This window comes from Chelonoidis abingdonii, chromosome 11 (assembly GCF_003597395.2).
Source record: "Chelonoidis abingdonii isolate Lonesome George chromosome 11, CheloAbing_2.0, whole genome shotgun sequence".
NCBI lineage: Eukaryota > Metazoa > Chordata > Testudines > Testudinidae > Chelonoidis > Chelonoidis abingdonii.
Window position 1 is genome coordinate 41,501,073 of NC_133779.1, and position 11,716 is coordinate 41,512,788.

Consider the following 11,716-nt stretch of genomic DNA (forward strand, 5'->3'; position numbering starts at 1 on the left):
GGAAGGATGGGATGGGAGGAGGAAGAATCGGCCCAAGCCCCCTAAGCACGTTTCGCAGAGGCCACTGACAGTCACCAGGTGAGTTGCTTTCTGTGGACCTGGGCAGGATCCATTCCTAGCCCCTGAGACCGGCTGCCCCACTCCCTCCTAGCCAGGCTGCACAGAGGCGACTCTGCACTGACTGAACGGGAGGGCTCATTTCCCATGCGTGCCCTGGTTCTCAGAGGTGGCTGCTCAGGGAGCCGGAGGGATTGAAAAGGCGGCCAAATAAAGCACCAAGACAAAAATCCATGATCAAACCCTGCTGTCACAGGGTGGTGGAGGAAGATGAAGAAAGATGCTCAGCAAAGAGACTTCAGAAGGCAGAGCAAGGAGTCTGAGAGGGGAGGGGAACCGCCAACATGAGAGACGAGACAAAGGCACCATCAAAGCTCTTGCCAGAGCAGCCTGGCCCAGGGAGGAGCCTCATTAATCTCATGCTGACGGGTTTGCTGGGGAAATCAGCGCACACGGGGCTGGGGGAGCGTTTCGTATTCAGAGAGCGATCAGTGCGGTTCCAACAGCCGCCAGACCCAGCGAGTCACCCTGTCTACAAGGCAGGACCTCGAGGTCCTCTTCATTCCCAGGGAGCCAAGCAGAGGTGGCTGCACAATTCAGACACCTCTTGATGGCTAGTCTGGGCCACATCGCTCTAGCCACATGGCCCCAGACATCCAGCCAGACGTCGAAGCTCCTTGCGTGCTGCCTGTTCACATCACCCCAGGTGGAGCTGCACCAGTGGCTATGCAGAGAGCTGGAGATTCGCATGGCAAACCTGTGCCAGGATGGGTGTAAGGACCCAGCTTGGCAGCAAGTGGGTTAGGACCCTCTCCTGGGGCAGAAAACATGCCTGAGGTGGCTGAGACACCAGACTGGAGCTGGAATGGGATGCAGCTTTCCAGAACCACTGCCCTGGCACCATGACAGCAGGGACATGGTGCCAGGACCGAGGCAGACTCTGGCTAGGAGAAACCTGTTTGCTATTTGGACCACGCCCCTGAAACAAAACTGGGTGTTGCCCTCACTGCAGAGTCCCTGATCCAGCTCGATATGCCAGGGTGAAACCAACCCCTCATTCCAAGCAACAGCCTTTGGCCCAGACGCCAGTCCCCCGAGCCAGGAGAGTCCAGACACCCAGTAATTTATTGCAAATAAATATTTCTTGGGTGCAGGGAAGATGCTAGTCACAGAAAACATCTCCCATCACCAAAGCAGAAATAACTTCCCTCCCTGATGGGCCCAGGCAATGAGAGCTGAGCCCCCCACCATAGAGCTGTGATTAGTTCTGAGGCTCCAGAAGGAAGCACATTCCCTAATGGAGCACCCCTCGCCCACCCCATCCTTGAGTTTAAAGTTCGCTGATCCTTGTGCACTTGGTCAAGTCCTCATGATGGGACATCTGGAGCCATTCTTGGTGCAAGAGCCACTTATTCATTGGGCAGGGTGCAAACCAGAGCATCCATTCCATGGAGTCTAGAGGGGGTGTCAGGGAGGGAGGGAGCAGAATCCAAACTGCTGTGGGTTGTTCAGAGCTAAGGATATTTGCTCCTGAGATGGCCAGAGAATCCTGTTCAGATGTGAATCAAAGAGCTCTGACCTGGTCGAGTCGGATACTGGGATTGAAACCAGGCTCTGGAGAGGAAAATCTCTGTTCCTGGAAGGGAAGAGGGGCCCAGGATGGTCACATGGCTGACTGGGGCAGAGGGGGCTGGGGAGCTGTCTGGTGTTGCAGGTCGGGACAGATCTGAAATGTGGCTCAGAGGGACCTCGGGATAAACAGGGTCACACAAATTAGGAGGAAGGGAAATTTATCACAAAACACGCCAGATCAGCCTCCCTGATGGAGCCCCTCCCCTGTCTCTATTAGCTGTTACCCTCTCAGAACACAGCCAGCCAGGCCAGGAAGCCAGGGGCCAAGGTGACTTGAGTCAGGGTTTTTAGAATCTAACTTGGGGAGAAGCTGCCCATATAAACAAGAGGGAGTGGCAGGCACCAGCCTGGGAAGGGTGGAGCAGGTGAGAAACCAAGAATCATCATAAGCAGGAGCAGCTCCCCAAGGGAGAAGAGTTTGGATCCCTCCTTTGAGCATGGGGGGCTGAGGAGTGACACCCCTTGAGCCCCATCCAGACCACGTCAGGCAGAAGGATGGGCCAGACCAGCTGACTCTCTGGAGGGGTAGGAGAAGGGGTTACACTGCCAGAGTGATCCCACTCCCTTCGAACACCAACATCAAGTCAGAAGCTTCCACATCAACCACCCCGCCACATGGTCTCCAGGGGCTAGGCAGAGCCCTGGGCAGCAGCTCCCACGCTCCCCAGCTGTAAGTGCCTGGGGCTCTCACTTCTCCTCCTTGGCCGCCTGTCTCTGCTGCCGCCATGCCTTCTTCTGCAGCTTCCTCTTCAGCTGAAGCTGTTTCTTCTCCTGCAGCGTCTGCTGGACCCTCGCGCGGAACTGCTTGTTCTTCTTCTTGATCTTGGCCAACTCCGCCTTCCTCTTTGCCTCCAAGTCCGGGTCCTGCAAGGGCAGACGTCAAGAAACTGATGACATGCAGCAGGGTTGTGTCAGCCCTGCCCCCATCCAAAGGGCCCTTGCCTTCCCCAGCTGCCCGTCCGTCTCCGGGGACCACGTGCCTGTTATTCATGCATCCTCTCACTCTGTTTCCTCACCCCGCATGACCATTCTCCACCCCAGAGGAGAGGGCTATGGTCCAAATCTGGGGCGGGGTGTAAGGACTCCTGGGTTCTATTCCTGGCTCTTGCATACTACCTTGTACGCAAATTTGGGCAAGTCCTTTCCCCTCTCTGGTTCTCCTTTCCCAGCCTTGGCCCTCCTCTGCTTTCCTAGTGCCGCTCCATGCTGCCGCTCCCCTCCTCTCTCAGCTGCCCATTCTGCTCCCCGTCTGGGGGCTGAGAGGGCTGCAGAGTAACATCCTGTCAAGCCCACCCTGCTCTTTGAAGCACAACTGACTCTGGAGAGGAATATGACACCAGGTCTGAAGGACGTCACGGGACAACACATCTGTCATTCTCCTTTCAAGGCAAACAGAAGCTCCTCAAAGGGGAATGAGGCAGACAGACTGCAGGAGTGAAGAGGGGGGATGGGTGTCTTGTGCTGCACGACAGGTCAGTGCTTGTCCTGGTACCTGGCGGCAGTGGCTGGAGCGCATCACTCACCTTTCCTTCCAGGATCATTTGCTTCCGCTTATTTATTTCCTTCTTCTCATCAAAATCAGTCGCCTCCAGTTTCTGCCACAGCAGAAGACAAAAGCGCGATGAGGAGCCAGGCAGTAGGACCGGCAGCAAGGCTCTGAGGTGGGTCGCAGGTGGACTTGGCGAACCCTCGCTCCAAAGCCCAGGACCCCAGTGCACTGCCGAGCAGGCCAACGATCACCAGACGAGCACACCTTAGAGACCGGGGAGGGAACAGAAGATTGGGGTCCCTGCCCCAGCAGTTGCATTACAAAAGCTCATGTCCTGCACAGGCCTCCTCTAGAAAGAGGAACGAGCCACGAGCCCTCCCCACAGCTGCATATCCAAAGCGAGGGCTGCACACCCTGCCAAAGCTAAAAGCCCATCACGGGTTCCAGGGGAAGTGTTTCCTGGTCACACCAAGCTGTAGAGGAAACCGGCTCCCTGGCCAGGGCGACCCATGCTCTGATCACTTACGATTTCACACTCCCTCCTGGTGACGTTCACCTGGGTGAGGATGCTGAGTACCGCACGCTCCTCCACTGAGAACTCCTGCAGCTTCGTTTCTATATCGTGACACAAGACACACGGACAGCTCAGAGACTGGTACGAGAGCAGGGGCCAGCCCCTCCGCTGGGGGAAAATCGGGGTCGTTACTGACTGAGAGCTCCGGAGAACTTTCTCCTTGCTATGGAGCCCATTCAGCATCCCTGGGGATAATGGGACCCAACACATGGGACCAACCCTCCCACGGTGACCAGAATGAGAGACCTCCCTAGTCTCTTCACCCAACTGCCCAACTGACAGCTGGGCTGCCAGGACTCTCCAAATCATGGCCGCTTCAGCTGGAGGCAGGAGTCTTCTCCACTTCCTGAAGGAACGCTGCACAGCCTCGCTAGGAGCTGCTGTCCACAGCTGCCATCCTCCGTCTCAGGGTGGGGAGAAGCAGCCCTTGCTAAGGCCTCTGCAACCCCGCTGGGTGCGAGGTGCTACACAGCAGTCGTGCTGGAGTAGCAAAGACCAGAAAGTTTAGTGATTGGGGCGGCTCCCGCCCTAGGGGTGACTCAGAGGTACTAGATTTGCCGGGTCTCTGCTGCAGAGCCAGGGGAGAGAAGCTGTTTTTCTGACACTAGGAGGCTCCTGGGCCGTACACTCTGTGTCGGAGGCTGTGGCTGCAGCCAGCCTGGGTTGCTGCTCTCCACTTACTGATCTGCTCCTCAATAGCATGCACCAGGTGGATGTCGTACTGCGTCACCAGCGTGATGGCGAGTCCGTGCCGGCCTGAGGGAGGGGAACCAGAACACTCTGGTGACTAAGTGAACTCTGATGAGCAGCGATCCCCAGACTTACCCACCCTCAGGCTCCATCCCCCCCCAGGAGTTAGCACAGGTGCACTATGGAGAGGGGTGGCGAGAAGGGTCTCCCCCTTGCTCAGACGCATGGTACTGGCTGCTGTCAGAGGTGGAATAACAGCCAAGACGAGTCAGCGCTGTGGGTGGTGGTGGCAGGACGCTGGACCAGTGGCCTAATCTGATCTGACACTGCACAGCAGTGGAGCTGGAACTGCCTTGCAGCCAGCAGGGGTAAGTGAGAGAAGCATCATGGCCTGTGATATACACGAGGTCAGCCAGAGGGTTTAATGGTCCCTCCTTAAACTGGATGAAAGGAGGAATCGGGCAAGAATCCCATCACCAGGTCTCTGCTTTGACCTGTGGCACTACCTGACCCGTGCCTCTCACTGGCTTTCCTTGCTCACCTGCACGGGCCGTCCGGCCCACCCGGTGGATGTAGATTTTCGGCAGACCTGGGGTGTTGTGGTTGATGACAACCTGGACTGTTGGAATGTCTAAGCCCCTGGAGTGCAGTAAAGAAAAGGGGGTTGAGGAGGCAGCAATGGGGCATATCCTGTTCTCAGTGTTTCCTGAGAGCCCTTGGAGACTCGACACCCACAGGCCCTGCAGTGACCAGCCCAAGCCGATTCCAGGGACTCAACCATCTCCTCATACAGTCCTCAGAACCAGAGACCAAGACAGCCTGCCCCATGTGTCACTCTGCAGTCCAATCAGCTGCCTGCCATTCCCCTCGGGGCCCAGCGGGCTACCTTGCCCTCCCACAAGGCAGCTCTATCAGCATGTGAACTCACAGGTTACAGCATGAAAAGGCAGGGGATGAACGGAGGATCCAGCTACAGCAGGTGCATAAGCGAGTTCCAGGGTGTTCCCTAACCCTGGGCCATGACTGAAGAGAACAATCACCTGCCCTGACCCAGACAAGACCTACGAGCTCCCCTCTCGCAACTCCCACCCCACAGTTCTTGTGTGGTTCTGCTGCTTAGGAAACTTACTAGAGCTCTGTAGCTGCAGAGAGCAGCTTCCCCTTCTCCTACCTGGAAGCCACATCTGTGGCGATGAGGATCTTAAAGACACTAGACTTGAATTTTGCTAAGGCTGCAAAGCGCTGCTTCTGCAAAGGGAAGAGGAGTGTGGATTAGGAATGTGCAGCCCTCAAAAGCCACATGCCCTACACGGATTTCTGGCTTCAGGGAAAGCAGCTATAAGCATAGAAGTGTGCATCCCTGACAAGGCTGGCAGAGGGCAGGCACGAGGGACCTCAGCAGAGGTGGGTTTCTGAACCTGGCACAGCACCCACCTGGCTTGTGCCCAGCAATGCCCCTTCCTTAGGGAGGAGAACAAGAACCACCTCCTGAATGCCCTCACTCAACAAATAAGTGTGTAAAAACCTGAGGCCTTCATTCCGCAGCATAGTCAAGATGTGCGCCTCTCCTCACAGGGACACCAGGGGCCCCAGCACCCCACTGCACAGCCCTGCTGGGTTACTCACCTGCTTCATCATGGAATGCAAAGCCACTGACGGGAAGTTGAACTGCTTCAGCATCATGTTCAAGATCTGGCAGTCCCTTAAAAACAAGAGCCATTTCCCAGTTACGTTCTCGTCCTCAGGGAAGCCAATGGCCTAGAACAGAGCTTGCCATGACCCAGGTACACAGTGCCTCCGCTATGCTTGCGAACAGAATGTCGAGTCCACGCTTGGCACTCACTCAGGTGGCCACTGGACTGGCTGGTAAAGACGGTTGGTCAGGACGCTAGGGGGAGCCCAGACTCTCTGAAGAGCACTGTGGGATTCCCCATTTCCTCTGGGACAGTCACATCTGGGGTTAAATCCCTGCAACTGGACTCGCTCAAGGGAAGGAAATGGGGAGACAATCGCAGAATCACAGAAACTTCTGGCTCAGGATGTCACCTGCTCCATCCCTCCACGGTGCCCTACACTGGAGAGCCCCCGTAGGACTCTCAGCACAGCAGTACCCAATGCAGCTGGAGACTGTTGTGACCACAGCCCCTCACTACACTGTTTGGTCAGGACTAAGCAGGACAGTGGAGCTCCTCAGATCTGGCCCTTCCATAGCGAGCTGTTCCCCAGCACTGGGAAGCACTCACACCTCCCAGGAGCTAGGGAAGGGCTCGGACCCCACTGGAGTGCCTGGGTTAGGGCAGCACGTTCCTTTCTGGCTTTCCGATAGTTAGTAGGGAGTTTGGGGTCTGAGCTACCAAAGCCCAAACATTCCTATGGCCCTGGCCACAGCAGTCAGCAGGTGGCTTTGGACTCACTTGCAGGTGCTGGTGAAGATGATGATGGACCAGTCCTCGTGCTCATCCTGGAAGGTCTGAATTAAATGGACAAGGTACGCGTCCTTGACTTTCTCCGGCACAAGCAGGTAGCGCTGCACCAGCTCATCCACGGTCCGCACTCTGTTTGGGAGGGGAAGGAAAGGCCCCCAGAAGGAGACATTATCCCGAGATGGGTCAGATTTGGAGGAGGCAAAGGAGACAGTGGGGAGATGGGGCCATGTGCAGAGAGGAGAATGAAGCCGGTTCAGTTAGACAACTGCCCAGGATTCTCGTGAGAGGCCCAGTTGCTGCCAGTCCCTCGTGTGTTTTACTAGTAGGACTAAAAATAAACACACCAAAAAGCCTGGGGAGGTGGCAGCCTGTCCGACTGGCTCCCCAGCTCCCGACGCCGGGGACTCCAGAGCAGCCCGATTCCTTTAATTTACGTTAAATCTCTCTGATGGTTCACAGAGTTTGTGGGGTCAAAATCCAATAAAGGCAAAGGGGAAGTGACAATTTCAGCTGTATTCAGCTCTGCCCTAGTCACCCAGCTGCTGGTGCCACCTTCCCCGGCAGCCCACCCGGTGCAGCCAATGCACTGGCAAAGGAAGCGAGGTTCAGCATGTCCAGTACCAAGTCCCCACCACCTAACAACACAGGGTGGGACTTGGACCATGTGGTTGATGGGGAGAGAAGCATCGACCATTCCCAATACTGCCAAGGCAGTCACGAGGGGAAGCCCAATGTGCCGACATTCACAGCCTCCCTGCTCTATTCTGGGACGGGGGGGGGACACCACATGAAAGAGCAGGAGACTTACTCGGCCTGGGACTCCCAGAAGAAGGGTTTGTTCATGGCGAGGCTCTTCAGCTCGTTCAGCGTGTCTGTCAGCGTAGCACTAAACAACAGTGTCTGCCTGGTCGCTGGCACAGCTCCTAGAATCACCTCCAGGTCCTTGGTGAAGTCAGTACAGCCCTGTTCCAGCAGCCGGTCAGCTTCGTCCAAAACCTTCAACGCGCAGCCGAAAACAAGCAACACAAGCCAGACTGAGAGGAGCAGCACCGCCCAGGAGGGGGATGGTCCCAATGAGGCAGCCTGGCCTACAGCCAGGAACTGCAGAGTTCCCACCCAGGCTCTAACATGGATTCTGTGGCTGTGGCTGAGGCCCAGAGACTGTGATTTAGTTTCCCCACCTGTAACCCGGGGAGGACAATCCTCACCGACCTCACAGGCTGTAAGAGAAATCAACACATGCACAATAATGTGCTATTAAGTGTTAGCACCACATGGAGCCACAACCAAGGTATGACAGAAGACTGGACAAGGGAGACTGTTCCATAGCAACACAATAACGATGCCTAACAATCTACCCCGTACACTTCCAAGCCCCCAAAACACTCCATCATATTGAAGTTACAGGTCAGGGGGCGGCAGAGAGGCAAAGTTTCCAAGCCCAGCTGAGATGGTGGATATATGAAGGGATTCACGCCTGAGGTGTGCGACAGGAGACTGAAGCGAAGGGTTACAGGCAAGACAAGAGAGAGGCTTTTGCACGAAAGATGGAGAGTGACTGGGGCATGGAGGGGCTGTTCCCACTAATGCAGACAAGATCTGTATTTCAGCACCTAGGTACCATGGTGAAGGGCTCCTCACAAGTGCCACTGACTCATTCTCCAGAGTCCAGATCCCCTTCTGTGAAAAGCTAATCCCTTTCCAGGCTCCAGTTGTTGGATCTGTGACTGTTCAGCCAGTGGAAAACTCAAGCAGCCGCAGCACCTGGCCCAGCCTAACATCTTTTTCCCACACACAGCAGCTCCCATGTCTAAAAAGGGAGAAGGTCACAGCAGGAAAGGAGCTGACGAGCTGCCTTACCAGGAACTTTATCTTTCTGAGGCTGAAGGTGTTGGAGCTGCGGAGATGATCAGCCAGCCTGCCAGGTGTAGCAATGACAACGTGAGGCTTACGGGAGAGCTCCAGAGCCTGGGCCACCATGTCTGGAAAAACACCACCAAGGGAGCTAAGTTACAAGCCATAGGCCAGGATCTGGGAGAGCAGCCAGCCTGCTGGAGAGGTCTCCTCTCACAGGCCTCATTCTACAAGATGTTCAGTGCCCTCCACTCACACCGACTGCAAGGGGAGCATAGGACACTCCCCATCTCCCAGGGCCAGACACTAAAACCAGGCACTGCATAGAGGAAGAAGTCCAGGGAACCACTGTGACAAATAGGTTTCCTCTTAAACCCAGCTACTATTTGGGACTTTTCAGCATCATTTATTTACCAAGGATCATTAAACTTTGGCCCTTTCCAGCTACTTCATGTTGCAATGAAACAACAAATGAAGCTGGGATTTTTAAAGCCGCCCAAAGGAATGTTTGAAAATCCCAGCCTGAGGAAGCTGGGACACCTTCCTCATTTCATGAGCATCGGTCCAACACACCCGAGGCAGAGGATGACAACTCAATGGCAGAAGAATGTTGCGTTTAAGGGAGAAAGTCTCTCACTTAACCCCTGATACTGGATACCAGGTGATACACAAGGACTGATAACAACATTGCTTTTTCTTTAAAATGCTTGCCTCATCCCTAGCAAGAGGCTGGGCCCCTCAAGCAGAGATGGGCACCCAATCGTTGCTTAACTTGGCAGTTTACTAAGAGGTACTTGAGGGCTGCTGTTTGTTTCTTAATGAACAACAAATCCCACAGCCATCAACCATTATGTCTGCTCAAGTTGTGCCTTCAATGGCAAAGTACACTAGCAACAAAACCTTGGCGCTGATTACTTTTGCCCTCCCCTTGTGATTGCTGGGAAGGGACTGTCACACATAAAATACGGAGAAATCTGTTAATGGACAAAAAAACTCCATTGTATTTTGGTGCATTTCAGGTGAGCGTAAGGTTTTACTGGAACTAGAGAATTCCACACCTTTTGGACAAGCACAGTTTCCCTAAAGCCACCTTTTCCTCCAGTCACTGCACAGATTTCAGAGCCAGTAGTGCTCTGAAACTGCACAGCCCCTTAAAGTGAATCAGACACATCACTGTGCGGTGTCTTCTCAGAGCCCAGTTTATAACCAGCACGCACATACCCATCCCTCCAACGATGATGCAGTCCTTCAAGCCAAGTGGCTTCCCCAGAACACGGAATTGTTCAGCAATCTGATAGGCCAACTCTCTGTCAGAGAGAAAGAAAAAGGGGAAAATAGAATGTGGAAATATCAGAGTTATAGTTATTACCCTTGTCACGGACGGCTGGTCTCTGAAAGAGAATCAAAGCCCAGTCTTCCGGTGACGAAAACGAGCCCACCTCAGCCCACATGTGAGCAGTTACTGGGTAACCAGCCTCCTCATAAGCACCTGGGCCTCCAAAGGCTCCCAGAATGCAGTTAAAAGGAGGTGCTCCCAGAGACACCGGCAGGGGAATATGGTTCCCTGTTAAGCCGTCCCAATCCAGGGAGAAAAGTACTAAGGTAAAAAGGCCCTGAGAAGAAGGGAGCTGGTTGGTGACCGCAGTTGGCCTGAATTAACAAGCGCTACCCAAGGAGGAGGCCTGTGGGATTCCTATGCCAAGGAGGAAGAAGCCTGACAGGAAATCGTCTCAGCCCCAAGGAGGGGTGAGAAGACCTCTGATCCTGAGGGGAGCTCTTTTGGGGGAAGCTCAATTAAACTGGACTCCAGGAGAAGGGGACATTGAAACTGTGGAACAGTCAAAGCAAAAGGCAGCAAATTCAAAACTGAAAATACTTTTTCAGTCAGATGCCTGATTACACTGTTGGAACTCATTGCCACATGATATCATTGCAATGAAGAATTTACTAAAAAGTCAAAGGAAAAGTAGTTTACGTAGATAACAAGAATATCTGGAGTTATAGCCAATACAAAACATAAAAGCCATAAAAGCATGGAAGGCATAAAAAGCCATGCTTCAGGGTTAGACCCATCTCTAACTATTAGGCATAAACCCTTCATCGGAGGCAGATTATACCAATCCACATACAGGGGGGTTTCTTGCACCTTCGTCTGAAGCATCTAATGCTGGCCACTGTCAGGGCCAAGACACTGGACAACATGGGCCATCAGTGTGAGTTGGTATAGATATTCCACAGACTCAGAAGCACCCTCCACCTCCATTACTAGGCACTGATGGATCAGTGACAGATGAGGTTCTGTTATCTCCCTGATGATGGAGCAGCATGAACACCTAAGGCAAGAACCTTCCTGAGCCTCTTACAGGCGATAACGGGATTTGTTAGAAAGCGGTGAAACAAAGCGACAGAATTCAGCCTTACCGTGTGGGTGTCACCACCAGGCAGAATATACCATAGGGATCCTCAGAGAGTTTCTGCAGGATCGGCAGGACGAACGCAGCTGTCTTGCCGCTGCCCGTCTTGGCGCAGCCCATGCAGTCGCGACCTGTGTGCAAGAGACCAGAGTGACCAGGTGAGCATGTACCCAGGGTGCAGAGACCTGACTCCAAATGTGCGCAGCCCCAGGGAGCAGCCCTGGGAAAGGCCTTTCACTCCCCTCCTGTCCTCGGCCCCCATGGCCAGGGGACGCTTTCAGCCCAAGATACAGGGGCTAAGATTGGCGGGGAAGGGAGAGAAAGACCCAGAAGCCTTACTGGGGGTAGGGGGGACTGAGGGGAGCACTGGACTGGCGGGGTGCAGGAACCCCGGTGGGGGGAAGAGACTGAGAGGGCGCTGGGGGGTGCAGGGACCCCAGTGCAGGGAGGGTACTGAGGGGGGCACTAGGTTGGGGGGATATAGAGGCCTCGGTGGGCGGAGGAGGGGATGCAGGGGCCCCGGTGGGGGGAGGGGGCTGTGTAGAGTATATATCACACGCTGTAGAGTGAGAGTGCGCGC

The 11,716-nt window shown here is 54.6% G+C and overlaps 1 protein-coding gene across 1 annotated transcript; it reads right to left on the bottom strand.

Moving 5' to 3' along the window:
• Positions 1-1,114: 1,114 nt before the first annotated feature.
• On the bottom strand, positions 1,115-11,287 carry DDX49 (DEAD-box helicase 49). Its single transcript, XM_032782792.2, has 12 exons — positions 11,144-11,287; positions 9,944-10,029; positions 8,729-8,850; positions 7,677-7,864; positions 6,857-6,997; positions 6,069-6,144; positions 5,614-5,690; positions 4,984-5,081; positions 4,434-4,508; positions 3,705-3,793; positions 3,213-3,284; positions 1,115-2,553 (listed from the first exon to the last, which is right to left on the bottom strand). Exons 1-12 carry the CDS (start codon positions 11,254-11,256, stop codon positions 2,377-2,379), a joined length of 1,314 nt encoding a protein of 437 aa, XP_032638683.1. The 5' UTR covers positions 11,257-11,287; the 3' UTR covers positions 1,115-2,376.
• Positions 11,288-11,716: the final 429 nt, after the last annotated feature.